Below are 23,348 nucleotides of genomic sequence, written 5' to 3'. Positions count from 1 at the left end.
TTAGAACACGACGTAAACAAACCAACACTAAATGCCCGCGTCGAGTCACGTGTTCGCTCCAGACAAGTCGACGTTAGTATTAGCCGCTAACTTGATCAGCGGCATGTTTGCTCTCGCCCACCATGGGTAAAAGAAAAAAGTCATCTCGCAAACCAGGTCCAACGAGACAAAAAGTTCCCCTCGGTACACCAAAGTCTCTGTCTTCTGAAGTTTCTCTGAATCCTAACGCCGGGCTTGCGCAGATACAACTTTCACATGTCTTTTTTGCCACCATGACAAGTCAGTGACCGTCCGAATTGACAGGAAAGAAGGGATTGGATATTTGGTGTGCAGGACTTGTGACCAGCGCTATCAAGGCAAAGTTAATCGTGAGTGGCATTGTGGTTATACTCAAAACACACTTCTTCGACAATTTTGTTCTTCTTTCGCTATAGATCTAACAGAACCTATTGACATATATTCCGAGTGGATCGATGCTGCAGACGACGCACAAAAAGCTGAAACGATAGGCCGTCGGCCTGCCGCGTCCTCCAGCCGTCCAGTTGCTGTAACCAGAAGCCCATCTCTCGAAGGCAGTGATATCGAGTGAACGATTACTTTAGATATGTATATTATGCTTTGTAGCTTGAGAATGAGGTCCTCGAATGAGTAACTAATTCTGAGACGAAAGTAGAAGAGGAGTCGGAGCAATATGGCTATAGCAACACGGCAGTAACATTGATAAACACGGCTCTTTGACTCAGGGTTCACGCACGCACCTTCTTTCTTTGACGACTTCTGGTTCTTTCATCCAACCTTTATATTTTCTTGGTCTTATACGTTACGGTCTGGGATAGAACGGACTACCCCAGGATGTCAAACAATATCAAGGTCGTCTGTCGGTGTGTTGACTATCCACGTTCTCAGTCACACAACCTGTCCTCTAATCCAAGCGTTCAGATTTCGACCTCAGAATTCAATAGAAAATCGTGAAGGTGGCGAAATAGTCGTCAATTTTGATGACAATCTCACTGCAGTCCAGCTGCGATCCCAGCAGCAAGTGACTGGACCTGAAAAAGACGGATTCACGTTCGATAGAGTATTCCCAATGGGAACCAAACAGCAAGAGGTTTTCGATTATGGCGTTAAGGAGTGCGTCTTAATCCGAACTTTGTCAACTTTCTCCACTAAACGTACAATTTCTTCAGCATCGTCAAAGGTGAGATCGACATCAAGATCGACATTGCTACTCTGGTGAACCTCTCCTTCTAGATGTGCTGGACGGCTACAACGGAACAGTTTTTGCATATGGTCAAACCGGAAGTGGCAAGACGTTTACGATGATGGTCTGTTTAGTGCTGATGTTTGCCGGTTGCGATTACTGGCACTCACGTCGTACCTTAGGGTGCTGATATCGACTCAGACGAACTTAAGGGTATAATACCTCGAATAACGGAGCAGATATTCCAATCTATTGTTGAGAGCGACGCACATTTGGAGTACCTCGTTAAAGTTTCTTACATGGAAATATATTTGGAGAAGATTCGCGATCTACTTGCACGTATGTATCACCTTCTATCCTAACTGTTCCTATACTCATCATCAGTCGTCATTAGCTCAAAATGACAACCTGCAAGTGCATGAGGAAAAATCGAGAGGAGTCTACGTGAAGAATTTATCCGACTACTATGTCAGCAGCGCACGAGAAGTGTACGAGATCATGCGTACTGGAGGAGCTGCTCGAGTCGTTTCTTCAACAAGTATGCTGCTGTATCTATTTCTCTGCAAGAACATCTGCTAATGTGGTTGAAGATATGAATGCTGAATCATCTCGGTCGCATTCGATCTTCCTTATCGCAATTAACCAGAAGAACACAGAAACAGGAGCGCAGAAGACGGGTAACCTATACCTCGTCGATTTGGCCGGTTCAGAAAAGGTCGGGAAAACAGGTGCCTCTGGACAAACGCTGGAAGAAGCAAAGAAAATCAATAAGTCCTTGTCGGCTCTTGGGATGGTCATCAATGCTCTTACCGACCCGAAGGTAGTGTCTTTCCCCTCGCTTTCTTTCATTTGTTGTTGCTAGACCCATCTTTTGCCAGGTCAAATATATACCCTACCGTGATTCAAAACTCACCCGAATTCTACAAGAATCTCTCGGTGGAAATTCTCGAACGACTTTGATCATCAACTGTTCTCCTTCGTCCTATAACGAAGCTGAAACTTTATCCACTTTGCGTTTCGGTATCCGCGCAAAATCCATCAAGAACTCTGCTCGAGTCAATGCTGAAATGTCACCGCTCGAACTCAAGGGCCTGTTAGCCAAAGCGCAAGCTGCCAACACCTCCTATCAGAAGTATATCGCGGCTCTTGAAGCAGAGCTCGCAATATGGCGCTCTGGCGCAAGTGTGGAAGAGGCGGAGTGGGCAACACCGACCAAGTCGGGCGCTCCGGTATCTGCTACTACTACTGCTTCAACAAAGAAACCCCCGACATCACCTACACCATCCACACCGATGTCAACCTCACGAAGTATGACACCCGTAAACCCTACTCTAGAAGGATTAAGGTCCGAGCTGGACAGCCGACCGCAGACACCCACAGTCGTCGGTTTGGACAAGGACGAACGCGAGGATTTCCTCAGGAGAGAGAACGAGCTCAGTGATGCCCTTGCGGAGAGGGAGAGTGCACTGAAGACCGCCGAGAAGCTGGTCAAAGAACTCAAGGAGGAGTTGACCTTCTTAAAGGAACAGGAGGCTACCGTCAGCAAGGTCTGTTGTGCCATTTGCAGTATCGAATCGTAACTCTGAGATTCTTGATGTTTGACCAGGAAAACAAGGCCATGTCCTCTCAACTGAGTGAATTGCGTCTGCAAGTGGAGAGATTGGATTATGACAACAAAGAAGGCATCATCACGATCGATATCCTTAAGGAACAGAATACAGATGCTAAGAACGAGTTGGAAGACCTGAAGGGGCAGATTTCGGAACTCAAGTCTTCCCAAAAGGATGCTACCGCCGAAGATAAAGAGAAGCGTAAACACGAGAAGATGGTACTAATGATGGCGAAATTTGATGCTGTGAGTGCTGATCCAGTATATCCGTTCTCCCAATCCCGCTAAATTAGCTATTTCCACAGCAAGGGGCGTTCTCAGAGAAGGACGAGCAGTTGAGATCGATTCTTATCAAGTTGGACAATCTAGACGCGGACGGGACCTCTTTGACGTCAGAAGATCTGACCGTTATCCGTCGTCAGCTCGCGGAAGGGCAGAGCTTGATCCGTGATACGGTGGATAGATTAAGACAGAGCCAGGAAGAAAATGAAATGCTCGTAAGGAGGAGAGACGAGTTGGAGAGTAGAGTCGCTGCCTTAGAAACTGAATATGAGGAGTTACTAGGTCCGTATTGGCTGCTGTCGTGTTATCTGTTACTGAACATACTTTTCTACAGAGAAAACTATACATGATGAAGAAACCAGTAACGCCGACCTTGCGGAGTCCATGACCGACTTCAAGGTTTTGAAAGTCCTTACCATTCAATTGCACTATCCTTACTCTTTCGCATGAAAAAACAGAACAAGCTAGAAGCGCAATACGCCGCCAAGCGGGATGCTCATATCAACGAGATCAATAATTTGAAACAACAATTGGAGGTGAAGGTTAATGAAGCCCGTAGTGTCAACGCCTCAATCGATAGCTTGAAGAGTGTCAATGAAGAATTGAAAGCGAGTCATCTCGAAATATTTTCGAATTCGTTTATTTTACCTTCCTTCCGCCCTAATCTAGCGCGCGTTCGCTGTAACTTCCGCTGGTATCGAGGGTGGTAAGAACCTCGCGGAGAGCGCACAAGACCTCGAACGGACACGAAAAGCAATCAACGTGCAACTTGCAGAATTCGACGGTGTAAAGAAGTCCCTCATGAGAGATTTGCAAAACCGATGCGAAAAGGCGAGTAGCTTGTGCCGCCACGGCCCCAAGCCGAGGTTCCCTGACTTCCATTCTAACTTTTTTTCCCTCAATAGGTCGTCGAACTTGAGATTCAACTAGATGAGATCAAGGAACAATACAACAACGTGATCCGAAACAGCAACAGCAAGGCACAACAGAAGAAGATGGCGTTCTTGGAGCGGAATCTGGAGCAACTGACTGTCGTTCAGAAGCAGGTAAGAAAGAACTCGAACGGTTCATTTGCCACCTGACGTGCCGTTCGTTAAATTTTCATTTCTGCAGCTTGTGGACCAGAATTCGACTCTAAAGAAAGAGGCTGGTATCGCGGAACGTAAACTGCTTGCACGTAATGAACGCATACAGAACTTGGAGGCTCTGCTCCAAGACGCCGATCGCCGGTTATCGGTGCAGAACCAGAAGTTTGAGGCGCAACTGCAAGCTGTGAAAGACAGACTTGACCAGGCTCGGGGTACGTGGATATTTTCCTGTCAAGAGACGGCCATTATCCTGATGTTGCCGCACAGCACAAAAAACAGTGTCGTCCCCGTTGAGCTTTGGCAGGATCGCTAAGCCATTGAGGGGAGGCGGAGGTTCCGCTTTTTCAAGTTCCGTACCGGCACCCATTAGTGGCGCAGGTAATCCACCCAGTGCCAGTCCACTCTCTAGATTACAGAATGAGGAAGCCGGGTGAGTTTTTTCTTTTCCCATCGCCTGAGATTACCGACGCGAATCTGTGATGAATCTTTTTCTTTTCTAGTGTTGGAGGTAAGTTGTGATTTAAATGTGCCTGCTCAGAAGCGCTCAACTTCTTTCAAACAGCAAAACGGGCTTCTTGGTTCTTCAACTCACGATAGACCTGTCTAGCATTCACGTTTGAACGTTCGTTATGTTTCCTTGACAAACATACCCATTGTATTCTTCATTTAGTCGAAATTAGTAGTGATCGGGCTATAATAGATTTTTGCGGAGGACGGAGAAGGTGCCCTCAGGGTCCTATTCTCAGTATCTATTCAGCCAGCCCTGAATAAGCAACGTAGCCATTGCGATATTAGAATGGAGATGCAAGAGCAACGTGCTTGTTCAAGTGAAAGGATGTACGTACTTTTTTTTTCTTCCTTTCAGCAAGAAAGTCGGCGAAGTCGAGCAAACGACTCAGGATGGCCAGGAAATTAATGTGCGGCGAAGTCGAGGGACCGAAAGGAGCTAGCAAGGAATTAGATAAGCACTTGTCAGCGTTGTGGGTGACAGTGTGACCAGCTGGGCCACATGGCGTGAGTTCTTCGAAGTTGGATATCAACGATTGCCTTTTTGAGACAGTGACCGCATCGTCATGCCGCGACTAAAGACGCCGTGGTTCACAATATATTGTTTCTTATTTCCCTACGCCCTCGCTGGATCCAACCAAGGGCCTTCTCCTTCTCCCCTCATTTCGGGTCTTTACTTGTCGCCCTACGTATAGAACAAGTCACGCTCCTTTGTTTGTTCAATTCCCTTTGATCTACTTGTAAGTCGCGTCTTTACTCAACATTCTTCTCCCTCCTTTTAGGCTCATTATCCTTCTGAGTTCTAACCACCATTTCTTTCAGTATTACACCATATAGACTACAGTCGCTCACGTTTTCGATTCGGTGTATCTGCGTCTAGTCAGCCGTTAGTCAGGTACGTACACCTCCCATTTCTCGCGTTTTTATCTCATCATTCTTATTACTCTTAGTGTAGACATAATAATTACCTTCTTCCATTTTTATATGTCAAGAGAGTCATCCCGAACGCTGTCTGGATCGTCCAGTCATTCCAGAAACCATTCCCCAACAGGCTCTCCTTCGAACGTGCGTTTCCAACACTGTCAAGGTCCCACCCAATTTACCTTCATTCGTAGCTCACCCCAAAGCGGCTCACTCCGAACACGACCGGGAACATGCTAAGTGTTGGTGTGGGTGGCGCAGCCAACCTTGCGGGGTATAATTCAGGTTGGCAGGTGAGCATAAAATTATTGTCGTGGTTTTGAAGGGAAGTCACCTCAGTTGCAGGTTTGGAGCTCTCCTTCCCCATCTAAACGGAATCCTTCCCAGTCTACTCCTGTCACGCCTGGTGACCTTTCTCCCGTACAGCCTGATGTTTCACATCGTGGAAACTTACACGAAGGTTGGACATCCTCGAGGTCCACCCCCAAAGCTCATCCTCAATTTTACGGGGAGCACGACCTCGGAAAGGAACCCACTGCTGCTCGTCTTAACCCCAATACTTCCCCGCCGTTCATGGCGGGCTTTTCATGTCAGCAGGCAGGATTCCCAGCGGCAGGATTTGACCCTGTACCGGCTTCATCTGTTGTCGATGACTTGTCACTAGCCATTCGCGGAATGGCTGTCGAAGATGAGTTTACCGTCAACCGAGAACACGGGCAACCCATGCATCCCCCGATCCAAGTAAACCAAGGTACTCTGCCACGTTTAGCTCCCTCCTTAGTACAGCCTCGACTACCCTACGGAGCATATCCCAACTATTATCCCCCCGTTGCCCGCGACCCTTACCCCGAATATTCTTATAGCTACGATGCCTATAGAGGCCCATCAGACCCTTCCTTGTATGGAACTACCGCATCCGGAAATGCCTCTGCACCTCCCATGTTTCACGGGGCCAATGTCGGTCCTCCAAACCTCACCCTCAATCCCATGCCAGATCTCCACCGCCAGCAGCATCAGAATGTCTTTTACGACTATGGATCCTCCCGTGCACCTCAATCCCAATTTTATTATCCCCCGCATCAACCGATGATGTACCCGCCTACCGCTCCTAGCATGATACTTCCGCCATTGATGAACCACGTAGCTCCAGCACATGCAGACAAAAAGCGTGAAGTTTCGGTAAGGCTTTAGTATTTCTCAGATGGTGCTAGCGTTGCTGATATTACGGACGCACCCAGTATAATATGCAACAGCAAATAATCTCCCGTCAGACTCAAATGTTTAATGCGCTGCAGTCCACACCACCTCCACCACATGGATACCTTCCTCCAATGGACTACGGTGCACAAATGTCTCTCATGGTGCCTGGGTTTGGTCCCACTATTCCTGGTTTGCAGGGATTACATCCAGCAATGCGACGGGAGACTGGGATGTCTTTTCGGAGTCCCTTGCTTGAGGAGTTCAGAACCAACAGGTCACGGATATGGGAGCTCAGGGTGCGTTATCCCATACCGTAAACGAGATACACCGACTGATTCCTGCGTAGGATATATACGGTCACATAGTCGAATTTAGTGGAGACCAACACGGTTCTCGGTTCATTCAGCAAAAGTTGGAGACTGCTTCAAGTGAAGACAAACAAGTCGTGTTCGATGAAATCGTCCCCAATAACACATTGCAGCTAATCCAAGATGTGTTTGGTAATTATGTGCGTCTATATTTGCTGTTTGCAATGTGGTGTTTGTTCATTCCCTTCTTCAGGTTATTCAGAAAATTTTCGAACATGGAACGCAGGTGCAAAAGACGAGGTTAGCGAACGCAATGGAGGGACATGTGTTCCCGTTATCTATGCAAATGTACGGCTGTCGTGTCGTGCAGAAGGTGAAGCGCTTTCGAAATAATCATGGGCAATATTGCTGACGCGTCACACTAGGCTATTGAATACATACTCCCCAATCAACAAGCCGGCTTCGTTCGCGAATTAGAACCTCACATACAAGACTGTGTACGACACCCACACGGGAATCACGTATGTGCAACGTCAATGCTTGATCCTTGCTGTACTAATTCTCCCTGTAGGTTATCCAAAAACTAATTGAACGTGTCTCACCCGAACGCCTGGTATTCGTCGATAATTTCCGAGGTAGTGTTATGGACCTAGCGACAAACTCGTACGGTTGTCGGGTACTCCAGCGCTGTTTGGAGCATCTCCCTTATGACATGGTGGCTCCCTTGCTTGAAGAACTTCACCGTCGATCTGTCCAATTAATGACGGATCAATATGGGGCAAGTCCAGTATTCGGTTTCTGTTTTTCTTTTTCTCTGATGATATATTCAGAATTATGTCATACAATTCATTATTGAACACGGTAAACCTCAAGATAGAGTTTTGGTCATTTCCAATTTGCGTGGTCATTTGTTGGAATTGGCCCGTCACAAGTTTGCTTCCAATGTTTGCGAGAAGGCCCTTCAAGCCTCCGATACCGGGACACGCCGTGCTCTTGTCGATGAATTGCTAGTTCCTAAGCACGAAGGAGCAACCCCCGTCGCCTCAATGATGAAGGATCAATTCGGAAGTGAGTCTGGGGTTCTACTAGGTTCTGAAGATGTGTTGATGGGATTTTCTAGATTACGTCTTGCAACGAGCGGTCGTGGTGGCTGATTCGGATCAACGTGACCTCTTGATAGGCCTTATTCGAACTCAAATCCCAGCGATGCGCCGGTACTCCAGTGCCTACAATAAACATCTCTTGTCTAGTTCGTATCTTCCCATTGCCAAATTCACCAGTTATTGATTCTCTTTTTTTCTAGTTGAGCGCCTGATAGATAAATACAACGCTCCCTCTTAGCCTGCAATGCTACTTCAAAAGTTTACTTCAACCACATGTTAATTCTCCGATAGGCACCTATCATTACATACAATCCATTATAATCTACACCTCTGCAGCTCTACCTCTCAACACAACTGTTTCCGTATGTTATTTACCGGACGTTCTCGCATTGTTTTGTTTGTTTTTTTGGATATCCTCGCATCGCAACGGTACATCTCTACTAATTGTGGATCGGGACACTTTTCTTGGAAACTACGCTCCATTTACTCTCAATGCCTTTATCCTCTACCTTCGCTTTATATCCGGCGTTTCTTGCTCTCGTTATCCAGTCAATTTTTTATCTATGCCCATCTTGAACACTACTCTACGTATACCAATCTCCATCACATTATACCAAGTACATACATTGGTACAATAATTTGCTGTTATAACTTACTGTTGACAAGACTCTCAAGGACCTGTGTTGATTACCTAGCGACGTGCGTTGAACGTTGAAGCCTTTGACTTTTTTTTTGGAAATTACAGTTGGATAGCCGATGCGTAAGCGCAATTTGGTAAGGGTGGTTGCAGATATCCATCTGGGACAATAAGCATAAGATAAGATAATGTTGAGACGTCACGCAGGTTCCTCACCGTGTAGTAATCCTCAATGGCACCTCAGAAAAGAGCACGAAAAGATCAAGGAACGCCAAAATTGACACAAACATCCCTTCTTGACCACATGCCTTCTTCTCCTGCGAAATCTACGCGATCACCAACCAAACCCAAATCTCGTAGGAGTCCTACCAAATCGCAACTTAAAGCGCGACTCCACCTATCTGACAACAGCGACGACGAAACTTCGGATATAGCTGCGATTAGATTTGAACCCCTACAACAGTCCAGTGGCGACGATGACGAAGAAGAAGAAACATTGCGCACACGGACATTAGCGCCGAAACGGAAAAAGGTTGTCATTGCTAGCGATGACTCCGAGTCTGAAGGAGACATTTTGGTATCTCGTCGTAAGCGAAAACAGACTGAAACACGTACGACAACGGTCAAGAAATCGACGAAACGAAAACAGTCCGTCTCCACTACAGACTCGGAGGATGTTCCTATACAACCTAAACGAAGGCGGAGGCTAGTAAAAGGAGAGAGAGCCTCGTCATCCATTCCTTCTGAAGAGAGTTCGGAGGACGATTTAGGCACTGATCGTGAGTGATAGCTTCTCGTTATACCTGGTACACTCAGATTGACTTGATTAAGACATCCTCAATGATAGATTTCGTGCCCGGGGAAAACAAACCGCGTTCCAAAGGAATCTGGAAAAACTGAAAAGTAACCCACCTCTCAAGCATCCACTCGGTTCATTGTTGACAGGATGTTGACAGGAAAGAAACAAGGGAAGCCGATGGAGCTCCCTGAATCGGACCGTGAAAACGGTGGCTTTGGAGAAGAAGAATTCATACCCTTTGCAGGCGCAAAACCACACGTAGAGAGGTCGAATGGTTCGAAGGACGAGGATGAGGATGAAGAGGTGGATGATTTCGCATCTGACAACGATTTCATTGTCGAGGACGACAACAACGCGCCCGCTGTATTACCACTGGAGTTTAGTATGGAATCGCACCAGGACTTATCCCACCAGTTCAAAAAAATATTCCAATTCTTTGTTCATATCGCGACGCGTCAACCTTCGGATAGGCACGACTTCATGCTCAATCAACTAGAAAGTAACTATCCTTCTACCAGATCCTTCTCCCGTGGACTAAAAAATTATTCTCGGAAGGTGAAGAATATTTCTCGGTACCGTTACAGATGTTCAGACGAAAACTTCTCGGGCTGAGAGACTCACTTGTTGCTTCCTCTGTTTGGCGGCCTGAGTTCAAAAACGCTCTTGAGAGGCATCCGAACTTTGATTTGGTTCACCTCGATTTCGCATTTCCCGGATGTGATGCTTGTCATCTAGGAGCACGAATGTCAACTTATTCGGCGCGGCTTTCTGGGAAGAAATACTGTCATCTAGGGTACGAGGTCAGATTAGTTTTTTTTTTCCAAATTTCCTATGCGAGCAATTGGTGAATCTTAAACAGGTACAAGCGGAATCGGAATCAGAAGACGACGAAGATGACGAGGACAACGATGAGAGTGCCTCGGACATCAGTTCGCAGAAACGCCGTACGGTTTTGGTGGAGTTCAACCTGGGTCGCTTTTGTGCAAGGCGCACTCGAGTCTATCACGACATAACGCATTGGGAAGTGAGTGTTCTCCGCTACTTGAGCGACCGTGATTTTCACATGATTCCGTAGTACTCCCTCTTCAAGTCCGTAGACCAGGAGGTCCGCGCCCTTCAAGGGGGTGAAGACACGGGTTTCGTACGTGTAGCATTCGCAGGAGGGAGGAAACCTCCTGAGGACATTCAGGATGCAGATGCGATATGTGAATGGCTGGATGAACGCAGGGTCATTGATTTCGAATGGCAAAGGTTAAACGGTGTCATGGAGAATGCGAGGAATTTGGAGATGATGGCCAAGAGGGGACAGGATTTGGACTGAACGAGTCCTTCCGATATTATTATGCTTGTCATTAGTCCAGATGGTTAGCGAGTATGAAGATGATACATCAGTATAGATAAGCACGATCCTATTGTGTGAACAAGGCATCATATTTGTTCAAGCAAGAATACCACTCGTAATCTGGGGGAAACGTAGTAAATATCGAAGGGTATCGTTCACGAATGCTGATAAAGGCTCACCAAAGTTTTGTTTCTCGTCGCACCAGCATTTTCCTTTGCGATGAGAATCGCCCTGGGGGCAATGTTGGAATGGTTCGTGTCTGTAGCCAATGTCACTAAAGAAATGCTGCAAACTCGTTGCTTAACAAGAAACTATAGTAATAAGGAGGAAAAAAGACATACAATTTGGTCCTTTCGAGCGAATAGAGCAGCTCCGATGCTGTGGACGGGAGCTAGAATGAATGGATCAAAAATGGTGCTTTAGTCATCAGAGAAAATGACTGACCGTCTCCCCATCGCTGTGGATTCACGGCGGAGATAAGTAACGGTAGAACGGTTTCGCTGAAGTGAGAGGCCAACCTCGTAATAGAAACCTCCTTTTGAATCGAGGTATTCGAAGAATTTGGAGTATGCCTCTCCTCGCCAGAAGTCGAGGTCGCCAATCTCGAAGTTAGACCAAACTTCCGAATAGCCACGTCAGAGCAGTTCCTTCTATTAGGAGACTCCAACTCACAGTGACATTTGTTGTATGTTCTGCCTGTAAAAGAAGTTGACGTTATACAAACATGAGTCGGAAAATATACAACGATGCAGCACACTTACCACCATCATCGGAAACGAATCCCATCGCATTATTAGGTACAACGTATTCAGGGTATTCTTTCATGAATCCTGTTCTCCTGAATGAGAAAGTCGCCGTCAAATAGCTGTAAGGGTACGTACCCTTCACGGTTTCCCAGAGAGAAGGAATGGTTGCTTCGTATTCTGTTGCACCTTATAAGTCAAAACCACTAAGAGGTCGTTCATTTCCCCTACGAACCGGGGAGCGAGATAGTGAATCCTGTTAATCGAAAATTCATTTGGTGTCGAAGTCGTTGGGGGAAATTTTAGGCACTTACCATAGACTTTCTTTTTATCCTCCATATATAAGAAGGGGTCATAATCCAAATCACAGAAGAACTTGACATCAGGTCTGTGCATATGTCAGGGGATTAGAATCTATGGATACTTGACTCCTCACTCGACACTACGAGCCGAAAACGAATGTCAGCAAGCCTATAAACATATATCGAACAGATATTTACCGCCAGTAGTATTTGTACTCTTTGAGCAAATCGTTTCTCCAGAAGAACTGTTGGAGGGAAGGGACCGGGTTCAGTTTCCATGAGTAATTCATAATAGGATATTTGCTCACTCCTGAGTTGAATCGGCACATATTTCGATAGCTGGTTTTAAGAGGGTTGAGATCAAGCGCGAGCAGATGAAGATGGCAACATACGGTACACTGCCTGAATCATCGAGTAGTGAGTGTCGATACTTATCAGAAATTCCGCCACTCACCTCCATAGATGACATTGTTCTTAACCATGTCCTCACGACTGGCCTTTGCCTTTTCCTCGTCAATCCAACTAGGTTGGTACCAGTGGTCATGTGGAATCAGGCCAAACTTGATGTCAGCGTCAGTGAGTCGAGAAACCCGCCTACAAGTGGTACGAATGGTAAGTCATGGTGAAGGAAAGGAACATGAAACACACTCTTTAAATTCATCTGAGAAAGGCTCTTCGTTCAAGAACACATATGGGTATCGGAATTTCTTATTGAAGCGATCTTCCATTTGCTTCATTGAGGTAACGACGCCATTGAGATCAGAATTTCGGGCTGTAGGAATGATGAAGTCAGTTTCAAGCCAATATATATATGCCACGTACCGAGCAGCACGAACGTAGCGTTTGCCCTTCGACCTTGTGGCGAAGTAATGTCCTCCTTCACATAATATTCGTCGGGAACGGGGTCCTTGTAAGGTGGCTTGTCGGGCTTGCCAGGCTTTAATGCATTCTTTAGGTTCGAAATGGAGGTCGCATTTCCATATCCTTCATTCGTGTAGCTGAAAGTGAAGTGCAAAACAGCCTCAATGGCATGTAAGTCAAGACAGGAGTCACTGAAGGTTGTTCGAAACTCACAATTATGACCAGCACAAGTATAGCATAACGGGCACGAGCCATCATGATGGGAAATAGAGATTGAGTGGACGGAAGGAGCGACAAGTTCAAGCCTTCAATCGCCTTCAGTGGAACTAAGACTTGCGTTGATGATGGTGCTACGTAGCAACGTGTTGATTGTTATTTGGCGATCTCAATGCCGCTCGTGCTCCTACCAGTTCACAATCCACAACCACAATCCGTATATAAGCAGTGCAGCTATCACCACATTTGTAGAAAATCAAGCAACCAGTATCTGCCACTGAGGTTACAGTACCAAACCCAACAAGAAGGACTCTTGGGGCAATCGACACAATTCTGATCCCGAGGATACGTTTCCGGTACGGTAGAGGTCCTCGCTACCGTAGTCGTGCAGCGCCTTCGGGCATCGAGCACTCGAGTGGTCGTAGTACGACCGATGATCGATGATCGGGCCTGCTGAAGCTTTGAAGCTTTGAAGACTCGCACGTGGAGCAGTGGCTGAAATGTGTACTCATTCTTCATGTGAGGAACCGACCTTGGAAAATCCGACCCAATAGCCTCGTTTGGGTTTCAGCTTCGAGCGAGAAATTACTGGATGGTCCATTTGCTACCCGAGCACTGGCCAAGGTAAGCCAACACGGCAACATGCATTGGTTCTCCTCTCGACAAAATCTATTCTCTCATCTAACATTGGAATTTCCTTTCTTTTTTTTTTTTTTTTTTTTTGTGGAGCGTTATTAAAACTGGAATCTCCCTCCCTCCACATCCCTACAGCGCCAGAGTTTGAGGTAATTCCCTGGCGCTCAGGTCTGTGCTCTTATCTTCTCCTTTCCAGCTGAGTCTCATTTAGAGTCCAGACACGATCGACGCGGACGGGATCGACCCCAGCGCATTCGTTACCGAGTAATTTCAATAATAGCACCTTCCTTCAAGAATAGATACATTTGTATTGTTATCAAAATCTACAAATACATTCTATGTGAGGTTATTCCAGGAAGTGAGTATGCAAAATTATTTATTTATTTTTGAATCAGGATCGTTGATATGCACAGCGCAGCAGATGGAATAAGAATAAGCAAAATAATTAGATTTGGGTTCAAGTGAAGAGTCGCTCGTATCTGCCCAAGCACGAGTTGATATGGTAGTCTGCAGGCATTTGATCAGTCCTGGCAACCTCACGCGGCATTATTTTGGCTCACCGAAAGTGTCATTGGGGTCACAGCTACACCGGCCATCTTTCCAGATATCTCCAGAAGGACAATGTTGTAGTGATTCATGTCTGTAACCGATATCTCGGAAGAAGTGAATCTGGTCACGTCGGGCAAACAGTGCTGCGGCTATTGAGTGTACAGGTGCATCTGCAACCGAGCATCGCGTCATTCGTTGAATATCGAGCCACAAAATAGAACTAACCTCCCCATCGCTGTTAAAAGACGTAAATGTGGTGATCAGTGGGAAAGCGTGGAATGGTTACTGACTTCATAATAAAATCCCCCTTTCGAATCCAAATAGTTGAAGAATGTTTGGTACGCTTCTCCTCTCCAGAAATCCATATCTGCGATTTCAAAGTTGCTCCAGAAATGGCTGTTACTCGTGTCAGATGCACAATTACGCGAACAATCGGGGAAGTGCACACCACAGGTTGTAGTTATCGCCGTTATCCGTCAGAAAGTCCTTAGCATTGTGGGAATCCACATATTGCGGATATTCCTTCATGAATTCTTTCACAGTTTTCCAGAAGGTGGGTATTGTTGCTTCCCATTCAACAAGGCTAAGAGATAAAATTGAGAATATGAAGAAGAAAAAAGGTGTATAGCGGGACTGACGCTATAGTAAAACCTTATTAAAACCGGAGATGAGCTATCCAATAATGGCCGGCAACGGTTAAATGCTACCCACTGTAGATCTTGTCGTGTTCTTGCATGTAGGTAAACGGGTCGTACGGAATATCACAGAAAAATTTGACGTCAGGTCTATGACACGCACAAAAACGGGGGTTGTCAGCGGGAGCTTAAAATAGATGAAGACCTATGCTTACTCTACTCTGATGGAACCAAGACCCTAGTTTCAGTTGGTTGTGACATACAGAATGACAATTAAATCACCTCCAATAGTACCGATAAGGCTGTAATAGTTCGTGGTGGAAGAAAAACTATAATGACGCTCCACCTGAGTTCGGAGGTGGAGCAGAATCTTGAAAAAATACTCACCCCCGAATTGAAGCGACACATGTTACGGTATCTGTCGTTGGCATGGCCATGAAGATAAGTAAGACCGAGTGAATTTGGCTTGGATCATGTCGACGCACGGAACGCTCCCTTTGACGTGGACGTCAGAATATGTATATCGAGTTGCTCTCAAATGTATGCTCACCGCCATAAATGATGCCCTGAGACATCATCTTTTCGCGTCCTGCTCTTGCTCGGCCTTCATCGATCCAGTCAGGTTGAAACCAATGTTCTTTGGGTATCAAACCAAAAGAAACTGGGGACCGTGTCATGATGTTGACACGTCTGTTGCGCAGCCAGTCAGATTGCAGTGCACCAATATACTGAAGTCATACTCTTTGAATTCGTCGGTGAAAGGTTCCTCGTTCAAAAGGACCCATGGATAGTTGTAGTTTTTGTTGAAGCGATCTTCCACTGATTGTATGCTTGAAACAACACCTACGTACCAACTAGATTTCAGAGAAAGTCGCGGAAAAGTTGCCTGGACGCGGACCATTGATATCGGTATTCCTGCATAACAATACGAAAGTAGCGTTTGCTCTTGTGGTTGTAGAGTTGAGAAAGATGTTGTGCGAGGAATGATAGTCGAGAGTAGAGTTCTTTTCGTGGACGAGACTAAGACTATTAGTGATAGAGTTGATGGCCGGGGGTATAGGATGATAATCGTTGAGGAAGAGTGAAAGCATGAAATGAAGACATAACTGTGCAACGTTAAACTTGATATCGAACGCGACGAGGGGACCACGTACAACAATGACGAGGATGGCAAGAACGAACCGTCTTGCGGGTGTCATTAGCGACGGGGAAAGTAAAGCAGCCATGGAGATGAAAGTGAAACGAAAAAGGTGGAGCTTTATATGTGGCTGAGCACGGACATAAGTTTGCCTAAACAGGACAAAGTAACGCGTCTCGGGAAGATCGGAACAGTTGCTTTGTTGATGGTTGCTTGTCCCTTTTCTTTTTTGGTAGCGTGACGCGCTGACCTGGTCGCTCACAAAAAAATCGTTCAACTCTTCAATGGCCTCCATACCAGCTTCTCTCGGAGACCCTTCCTCCAGTTCCTTCTCCCCCTCGCCCTCGCCCTCATCCTCCAACTCTTTCCCTCTTTCCCTATACAACCGCTTCTCAAAATGGCGTTCAGAACTCGGTCTACCAAATCCTGGTTCTGTTGAGAACCTCCAGAAAGAAGTCAAGGGTACCCTCATTCCACTTCTTCTATCCTATAGTTCTCATCTCGTTCCCATTCAGTTGTTCACCTCACCAACTATGCTTTCGAAGGGGGTCGTGCCGACATCACCAAGAGCATGTCTATGAATCCATTGTTTCAAGTAACACATTCATTCGCACTGGGCTCTCAAAATACTTCCTCGTACAATTTTGGCGCCATCTTTGCCAATGAAAAGGTTCGTTATTTCCAGTTATCTAACAAATCTACCCACGTGTACTACCCCGCTCACACGAACTCTCATCAGGTTTTCCTTCAAGGTGGAGTTGACCATGAAGGAAATGTTAATGCTCGCATGAACCAAGGGTGGACTTCTTCTCATGTAACCAAAATGCAAGCTCAAGTGCGTTCTCACGCCTCACCTTTGTACCAAAGGACGCGTTCTCACCCTTACATTTAGATTTCTCAGCAACTCGGCCACAATCTCCTCCAGTTAGAGCACGACTACACTGGTCAAGACTTCAACCTGAACCTGAAAGCAGTAAACCCATGGCCCACCGACCTGACTGGCGTTTTCGTCGGGAGTTACCTCCAATCTATTACTAAAAACATCGCTCTCGGTACTGAGTGGCTACTACAACGACCAACCCCCAACACATCCGAGATGATGGCAACCTATCTAGCCAAATATACCAGCTCCGATAAATCATGGATCGCTACCGCCCAAGCCCAGCCAGCTGGTGTTCTCCAGGCAACATACTGGCAGAAGCTTAGTGAAAAGGTCGAATTTGCTGCCGATCTTCAACTAATGGCAACACCCATGCGGAGAGATGCGGTCGCGACTTTGGGTGCCAAATACGATCTTCGGCTGTCAACGTTCCGGGCACAACTTGACTCGACTGGTAAAGTAGCAGCGCTACTCGAGCAACGGTTTACACCCACCTTTGCTTTCTTGATGTCGGGTGAGATCGACCACTTCAAGGTACGTGCAGCTTTCCATGATAGGATCTATTCTGATACGTCAACGAATTTCTCTAGAACTCCGCCAAGGTTGGCGTAGGTGTGATGATCGAGAGTTCTACCTTGAGTCAGGAAGAGATGGAGGTGCAAATGCAGCAGATGCAATCGCCCACGAATCCCCCTCTTTAATACTGCCGTCGTACTATATTATTTCCTAATACTAGATAATGATGTCGTACATAGTGCAATTACAGCTTAAGCTTGCATACCTCACTCATCTCACCCGTTCCCTCACGTACTTATCTACTTGCAGTTTCCGGTCGTTCGCGACGCGTCGATCATTCCGTTACAGCGATATCATCATGAATTCCGATTTTTGCACCAGCCGGACTACCCCAATTCTCGAACTTCGACGACTGTCATGTAGAACAGAGCAAGGCATCGACATTTTTGAAGATTGCGATCTCGTTGTAAACGACGGCGACGTCGTTATCCTTCAAGGGAAAAGCGGGTCGGGCAAAACAACACTTCTAAAATGCATCGCCCACCTAAATTTGTACGAAGGGGAGGCGCTACTACATGGAAAGTGCGTTATCATAAGTCCTCAACAACGATTCCAACTTCTAAACACATCTCAGGACGCCAAGATCCTATGGTTAGTTTTGTACATCCACCTGGCGAGAAGCCTCGCTAATCTCTCATAATTACGCATCTCCACACACAGGCGTGCCCTCTTACCGAATAAAGGTCGCTTATATTCCCCAACGTCCCTCTATTCTGCCTGGTACACCACGGGATTTTCTGACCACAGCAAAAGCATTCAAGGCACGGAGGAAATCGGACGGAAATGGAAATGTCAACAACGTCACGGAGATTGGGAACCCCATCGAAGTAGCTCAAGCTTTTGGCGTCGATGAAAACCTTTGGGACGAAAACTGGTCGCATCTGAGTGGAGGGGAAAGTCAGAGGATTGCGTTGAGTGTCGGGATTGGATTGGAGACGGCAGAGGTCTTGTTATTGGATGGTCCGTTTTCAAAGCATTTCGCCCATGTTCCCCAATGATGACCTCTTCGCCTTCTCGTAGAACCAACCTCTGCTCTCGACGCCGAATCTACATCTCGAGTCGAAAAATACCTTTTGAACATGATCCATAGCGCCGAGACCGATCTGAAGGCTATCATATGGATAACACATTCCGAAGAGCAGGCCCAAAGGGTTGGAACGAGGTTTGTACATATCGTCGAGGGGAAGTTAGTTGAGGATAGTACCGTACACGTGGAAGAAGGTTTCGAGCTCGGTGCGTTGACATTTCAGATACGAGTTTGCGTGCATTCGTAAGTTGAAGCTGAAGGCTCCCGTTTCCAGCCCGCACTGGTATGATTGGTCTTTGACGGGATACCATTGTTGTCAGGTATTGCCATCATCATTTCGTCTGCAAACAGGTCTGACTTGCAGCATTTGACTTGAAGACAGGCGGCGAGCTACGTGTATTTACTTCCAGGGATATCGCGCGATACTCGATCATGGGTGTGAAAACACCAATTTGGATGAACGATCCCAGCCAGCGTCCATTTAGCGATGTGTTTTCCAATCGGCGCCGACCTTCTTGAAGTCATTCAAAAAATCATTCTTGCTTTGCTTGAACTTACCATCCATGCACTTGCCATTCCGGATAACCATAGGTGCCAGTTTCACCTACCTTTGCTTCACGCAAAGCGCGGAGCACGCATTGCCATCTACGTCAGTGCATTCTTCCAGCAAAATTTCGAACTATAATAATTCTAGTGTGAATATGCATCTGTATGGACGGAGCGAAAGACTACCAAGTAACCACATTTTTCAATCTTGAGACAAGTTAAAGTTACACGATACAACGAGTAAACACTAATCCACGGGCATACATTGATACAAAATAATGAATGGGAATGAAGAACAGAAGAAACCTAGGCGGCCCCCGTCCGATTAGGATCTTGCAAGCGACTCATAACCACCTCAACCGTCCGCCCAGTGATGACAAGCTTATCCCACACGGTCTGATACAGTACTTCATTCCTGTCCTCCAGTGTCTTTTCCAATTCAGCCCGTAGCGCATCCCCCCTTTCTTGAACTGCGGAACGAACGGCTTGTGTTACGGGCTCTTCAATCATGGGTAGGACATGCTCTGGCTGGAATGGGGATGCAGGAGGGGAGGGTGGGTGTTCCTTGTACATTTGAAGAGCAGTCTCTAAAGCTTCGATTTCCCGATGATCGTTCTCTCGTTGTTTTTCAAACTCTTGCATTCGCTGTGTCATCTGAAGAACGGAGAGGTCAGTACCGCAAGAAAACCTCCACCAGAATCCAGATAGACATACGACAATAAAGTCCTGTTGAACTTTGACGAGCTCCTGGTTGAGTCGTGTTATCTCCATGTCAGTGTTATGTGAGGCCGTCAACACCTTCGCCGTCTCATCTGCCACCTCCCTTATTTCGACATCCATCTTGTCCACGTTGGCTTGCATCTCAGATGCTTCCGGGGAAAGTAAACCTCTGTATTCCTGGTTGGACGGGTCCAACAAGTTAACAAGTTCATCGAAAATTTCGCTCTGCTTCGAATAGTGCTGATGTTCCAAACCAAGAACTGATTCGTCCAGACGGCCCAAATGGTTTTCCAGCTCTTCGAGATCCTCCATAGATGGTCTATCTGGCTCCGTGTGGTCACCTATCGTGGAAAGCTTCCTTCTCCGCTTCAACGGCCTTGAAGACAGTCCCTCTTGGTGGTCTGTAATCATTTGCACATCTTCGTCCTCATCTACCTTTTCCTTCCCCTCATCTGTCACCAAACTATACATCTTCTTGAGGCTGATATCCAACTGCCGCGCTCGATCGGTGAGAATGTGCACCTCTTCAGCTTCTTTCTTTAACTTGAGCTCCTCCGCCTCCGATTTTGGTCCTCCACCAACCGGCCAACTATCGGCTTCAACCAGCTGGCTCATAGATTTATCCATCATTACTTTCTCATCTTCAAACCTCTTCTTTAATTTCTCCAAATCACGTCGCTTCTTCTCTGGTAAGCGTATCTTACTCGAGTCAAAGATCATCTCAACCGCCCGGATCCTTTCAGCTAACGATCGATATTCGGTTTTGTGCTTGTGATAGCTCGCAAGAGAACTGGGCGAAGATTAACGTCACAACTAAAGACAAGTGGGAAAGTGTTAATGTACATACGCTACGCGTTGGTTCCACAGTTTTTGCTTCTGTTCGCGAGAAAGTTCAGCTTTTGGTTCGCATACTTTGGTCATGCCGGTTGTTATTAGAGAAGGCAGAGTCGGTGGCAACTGTGAGACTTGGGGCGCTGTTGGTGTTTTCGAGGCAGATGGTGTTACTTTGAAAGGAATCGTGATTTTCTCAGGAGGTTGTGTGGGTGGTGTTGGTTGAGAGGCGTGCTGGGACGGAGCTGGTGGTACTTTGAAACTGCTTTCCACTGATGTTCGTCTAATCGTTGAGGTCATGGACGCATCAGAGGACCTTCCGACGCCAGTATTCGTGTCAGAAAGGGAGGAAAAATCCGAATTTCTTCGTTCGATCGCGGTGGCGGGTGAAGTTGAAGGCCGTTTAAACGTTGACGAGGCTGATGATAGCGATGAAAATTCTGAGAGCTTCCTTGCATGTGGAGATGACCGTCTGGGTGGCTCTGGGCGATCGTTGGACATAGGAACACCTCGAGAACGATCACGACCTGGATCTGAGGATCTGCTTGGGGATCTTCCTCGAGGAGCTGACCTTCCTGGAGAGGGTGTTCTATGGCGAATATTGGGACCATACCCTGAATCGCGTGGGCGTGAAGTGGAAGGTCCAGGTTTGGCGGGTGAACGGTGAGTCATGGCTGGACGTCGGGAACCGGGGGGAGTACCAGGAAGTCTGAGGACAGGAGGAGGTTGAGAGCGTTCAGCAATGTTCCAATCTGGGTTTGATGGATGGACGAAAAGGCAGGAAGAACCTCTCCTGCACGGACGGTCAGGATCACGTATATCTCCTCTGTCGTTGTAGTACTGAGAGTATTTCTGAGAAGGAAAATAATAATAATCAAAGCGCAAAAAACGTACGAAGCATCTTTTTAGGGCCCTTCTCATTTCGAGTATAGCAAGGTAATTAGTCTTCCTGATGGATCTACTCTATTAACGGCAAGTCATTAAATAATCATTACGTCTAATCCTCCCACACATTTACAACCTCTGACTGATGGGTCATTATGGCAACGTCTTTTCTTATAGGGTTAAGTCGTGGATATACAAACTACAAAGAATAATTAGTTCATCCCATTTCCAATGCACGTTTTGTAAAAAGAAACAACCGAACTCACCCCTTCGTTGTATTCGTTCATCACCTCAGCTGCAAGAATCTCTTTGTCCCTGATCAAATCTGCGTAGTATTTGATCGTCACATTCAACTAGTTGACAGGGTCGGTTTCGATTTGGCAAGACTAGAAGTAAGAGGATTCACCTGCAATCCAACAATGCCCATCAGGAAGAGCATGATGATCCAATTAGCGGACCCTGTTCCAATCCACATAAGAGAATGGGCAGGAGAATAGATCGTGAACAGTGACAGCTCCAACTCGCCCGGTGTCCATACTTCGAGCTGTTGCACGCGAGACGATTTCCGAGGAACAGTATTTGATTGCGGTGCCTTCAAACCTAGAAGGAAACGCCAAAAGGAGAGACAAGCGTGCCAAAGACCAGAGCACAACCGGGTCATCAACGGAGGGGGTTCCAAAGGCTCAAAGTTCAAGTCCGAAGACACAAACTTTGCATTGGGAGAGGAAACGGGGTCCGGTCTTCGGTGCAACCGGTAAAGTTTGATGCGACTGAAAGCGTAGACGGTATCCATGACCGAAACAGCCAATAACAGGACCGTCATCGGTGTGGTCTGGGGCGTAGTGCCGCGTTGCGATCAGCATCAAAGCATGGTAGGAAAAGAGAACTTCTACGCACCCAGTCGAACCAGGACCTTCCTTCGCTGTCTCGCATCATCTCGTTCCACTCCAGATCCGATGAGCGCACAGATCGCGATTGACTTATTCGGACACACATATGAACAAAGTGCAAAACTCCACCCAAGACGTACGCCAAGTGCTTTGGAGTCGGCAAGGGAACATTATGTGGAAAGAGTGCGATTTCAAAAGCAATGCGAGACGGTATGGACTTGATTCTAGGAGGTCCGTGTTAAATCATATATAACAAAAAGGGGAATGGTCAACTCACTTTTCTGCAAAGCTCTTTTTGCGGACGATGGCCTTTCTAGCGGGTGTCCCAGTTGAAGTAGCACCGCCCCTACTGAGTCGAGATCCATTACGCGCTGGAGTCGCATACGGGGGCGGACGTCGGAGCCTTGCCGCTTCCCAGTCGAAAGGTATTGAAGAAGAGATGGAGGGTGTGGAAGCAGGAGAATGATGGATACCGATGGACTGTCGTGTAGTGGTAGGCCTTGGAGTGACAGGTGGTGTAGAGGGACTTGATGCAGCAGCGTTGTTCGATTGTGCCAGTCTTCGTAAAGCCATTGGTGAGAGGTACAAGAACTGGAGGAGGACAATGAAAACGCATGGCTGCAGCGCGATCATGTGGACATACACGTGTTGTCCCACGTGATATGAAGTTGACTTTTTGAAAACTTTGGTCGCTTTTTGTTCTTCTTTGCGTTACCTTTTTACCACTACCACTACCGCACCTGGTTCCTCTCCCAGTTTTACCTCTTTAATTTGCGAATCTGTCTCGTCCACGTCCTCACAAGTCCTCTTTCACAACGTCCATCCTACGTCCTACAACGACCGCTACTTCCTTGTCGCCCAGTTCATCAATAAGGTTTTCCTTCCCAATTCTTATTTTTTGCATGCGGCTATCTCT

At 46.7% G+C, this 23,348-nt stretch overlaps 11 protein-coding genes across 11 annotated transcripts; 6 read left to right on the top strand and 5 right to left on the bottom strand.

Moving 5' to 3' along the window:
• Window positions 1–122: 122 nt before the first annotated feature.
• E1B28_008828 (uncharacterized protein) lies at window positions 123–589 on the top strand (the record flags this gene model as incomplete). Its single annotated transcript, XM_043153662.1, has 3 exons — window positions 123–183; window positions 243–368; window positions 435–589. The coding sequence occupies 3 exons, from the start codon at window positions 123–125 to the stop codon at window positions 587–589; spliced, it is 342 nt and encodes a 113-aa protein (XP_043008946.1).
• A 263-nt stretch (window positions 590–852) lies between these two features.
• On the top strand, window positions 853–4,777 carry E1B28_008827 (uncharacterized protein; the record flags this gene model as incomplete). The annotated part of the gene is made up of 18 exons (XM_043153661.1): window positions 853–881; window positions 940–1,131; window positions 1,188–1,198; window positions 1,252–1,325; window positions 1,384–1,540; window positions 1,596–1,739; window positions 1,792–2,021; window positions 2,080–2,748; window positions 2,808–3,056; window positions 3,116–3,374; window positions 3,427–3,491; window positions 3,551–3,700; window positions 3,762–3,923; window positions 3,998–4,138; window positions 4,206–4,392; window positions 4,448–4,610; window positions 4,681–4,688; window positions 4,743–4,777. The coding sequence occupies 18 exons, from the start codon at window positions 853–855 to the stop codon at window positions 4,775–4,777; spliced, it is 2,925 nt and encodes a 974-aa protein (XP_043008945.1).
• Window positions 4,778–5,246: 469 nt separating this feature from the next.
• E1B28_008826 (uncharacterized protein) lies at window positions 5,247–8,942 on the top strand. The gene is made up of 13 exons (XM_043153660.1): window positions 5,247–5,427; window positions 5,510–5,582; window positions 5,643–5,752; window positions 5,803–5,901; window positions 5,954–6,787; window positions 6,847–7,104; window positions 7,155–7,316; window positions 7,370–7,489; window positions 7,542–7,637; window positions 7,688–7,894; window positions 7,947–8,184; window positions 8,237–8,365; window positions 8,420–8,942. The coding sequence occupies exons 3-13, from the start codon at window positions 5,672–5,674 to the stop codon at window positions 8,455–8,457; spliced, it is 2,262 nt and encodes a 753-aa protein (XP_043008944.1). The 5' UTR covers window positions 5,247–5,427; window positions 5,510–5,582; window positions 5,643–5,671; the 3' UTR covers window positions 8,458–8,942.
• Window positions 8,943–9,038: 96 nt separating this feature from the next.
• Window positions 9,039–10,976, top strand: E1B28_008825 (uncharacterized protein; the record flags this gene model as incomplete). Its single annotated transcript, XM_043153659.1, has 6 exons — window positions 9,039–9,635; window positions 9,688–9,759; window positions 9,813–10,154; window positions 10,211–10,455; window positions 10,515–10,679; window positions 10,731–10,976. The coding sequence occupies exons 1-6, from the start codon at window positions 9,089–9,091 to the stop codon at window positions 10,974–10,976; spliced, it is 1,617 nt and encodes a 538-aa protein (XP_043008943.1). The 5' UTR covers window positions 9,039–9,088.
• A 9-nt stretch (window positions 10,977–10,985) lies between these two features.
• On the bottom strand, window positions 10,986–12,368 carry MNT2 (alpha-1,2-mannosyltransferase KRE2). The gene is made up of 11 exons (XM_043153658.1): window positions 12,351–12,368; window positions 12,241–12,287; window positions 12,055–12,182; window positions 11,976–11,996; window positions 11,879–11,920; window positions 11,759–11,827; window positions 11,670–11,693; window positions 11,442–11,616; window positions 11,339–11,388; window positions 11,177–11,282; window positions 10,986–11,117 (listed from the first exon to the last, which is right to left on the bottom strand). Exons 3-10 carry the CDS (start codon window positions 12,134–12,136, stop codon window positions 11,272–11,274), a joined length of 474 nt encoding a protein of 157 aa, XP_043008942.1. The 5' UTR covers window positions 12,137–12,182; window positions 12,241–12,287; window positions 12,351–12,368; the 3' UTR covers window positions 10,986–11,117; window positions 11,177–11,271.
• On the bottom strand, window positions 12,148–13,270 carry E1B28_008823 (uncharacterized protein; the record flags this gene model as incomplete). The annotated part of the gene is made up of 7 exons (XM_043153657.1): window positions 13,117–13,270; window positions 12,865–13,063; window positions 12,691–12,814; window positions 12,497–12,636; window positions 12,351–12,444; window positions 12,241–12,287; window positions 12,148–12,182 (listed from the first exon to the last, which is right to left on the bottom strand). The coding sequence occupies exons 1-7, from the start codon at window positions 13,159–13,161 to the stop codon at window positions 12,148–12,150; spliced, it is 684 nt and encodes a 227-aa protein (XP_043008941.1). The 5' UTR covers window positions 13,162–13,270.
• Window positions 13,271–14,013: 743 nt separating this feature from the next.
• E1B28_008822 (uncharacterized protein) lies at window positions 14,014–16,231 on the bottom strand. Its single transcript, XM_043153656.1, has 15 exons — window positions 16,094–16,231; window positions 15,838–16,045; window positions 15,680–15,782; window positions 15,490–15,629; window positions 15,425–15,434; window positions 15,327–15,357; window positions 15,222–15,268; window positions 15,155–15,160; window positions 15,016–15,089; window positions 14,943–14,955; window positions 14,753–14,887; window positions 14,595–14,700; window positions 14,530–14,539; window positions 14,316–14,474; window positions 14,014–14,262 (listed from the first exon to the last, which is right to left on the bottom strand). Exons 1-15 carry the CDS (start codon window positions 16,163–16,165, stop codon window positions 14,213–14,215), a joined length of 1,164 nt encoding a protein of 387 aa, XP_043008940.1. The 5' UTR covers window positions 16,166–16,231; the 3' UTR covers window positions 14,014–14,212.
• A 130-nt stretch (window positions 16,232–16,361) lies between these two features.
• Window positions 16,362–17,658, top strand: E1B28_008821 (uncharacterized protein; the record flags this gene model as incomplete). Its single annotated transcript, XM_043153655.1, has 5 exons — window positions 16,362–16,539; window positions 16,593–16,747; window positions 16,817–16,912; window positions 16,970–17,491; window positions 17,548–17,658. The coding sequence occupies 5 exons, from the start codon at window positions 16,362–16,364 to the stop codon at window positions 17,656–17,658; spliced, it is 1,062 nt and encodes a 353-aa protein (XP_043008939.1).
• A 38-nt stretch (window positions 17,659–17,696) lies between these two features.
• On the top strand, window positions 17,697–18,807 carry E1B28_008820 (uncharacterized protein; the record flags this gene model as incomplete). Its single annotated transcript, XM_043153654.1, has 4 exons — window positions 17,697–18,055; window positions 18,108–18,124; window positions 18,194–18,493; window positions 18,554–18,807. 4 exons carry the CDS (start codon window positions 17,697–17,699, stop codon window positions 18,805–18,807), a joined length of 930 nt encoding a protein of 309 aa, XP_043008938.1.
• Window positions 18,808–19,412: 605 nt separating this feature from the next.
• E1B28_008819 (uncharacterized protein) lies at window positions 19,413–21,329 on the bottom strand (the record flags this gene model as incomplete). The annotated part of the gene is made up of 3 exons (XM_043153653.1): window positions 19,413–19,760; window positions 19,821–20,616; window positions 20,674–21,329. The coding sequence occupies 3 exons, from the start codon at window positions 21,327–21,329 to the stop codon at window positions 19,413–19,415; spliced, it is 1,800 nt and encodes a 599-aa protein (XP_043008937.1).
• A 325-nt stretch (window positions 21,330–21,654) lies between these two features.
• Window positions 21,655–23,005, bottom strand: E1B28_008818 (uncharacterized protein; the record flags this gene model as incomplete). The annotated part of the gene is made up of 5 exons (XM_043153652.1): window positions 21,655–21,741; window positions 21,809–21,895; window positions 21,949–22,374; window positions 22,440–22,656; window positions 22,710–23,005. 5 exons carry the CDS (start codon window positions 23,003–23,005, stop codon window positions 21,655–21,657), a joined length of 1,113 nt encoding a protein of 370 aa, XP_043008936.1.
• Window positions 23,006–23,348: the final 343 nt, after the last annotated feature.

This window comes from Marasmius oreades, chromosome 5 (genome assembly GCF_018924745.1).
Source record: "Marasmius oreades isolate 03SP1 chromosome 5, whole genome shotgun sequence".
In the NCBI taxonomy this organism is placed as follows: domain Eukaryota; kingdom Fungi; phylum Basidiomycota; class Agaricomycetes; order Agaricales; family Marasmiaceae; genus Marasmius; species Marasmius oreades.
Note: the sequence above shows the minus strand (reverse complement) of the source record. Positions and strands in the feature narration are given on the sequence as shown.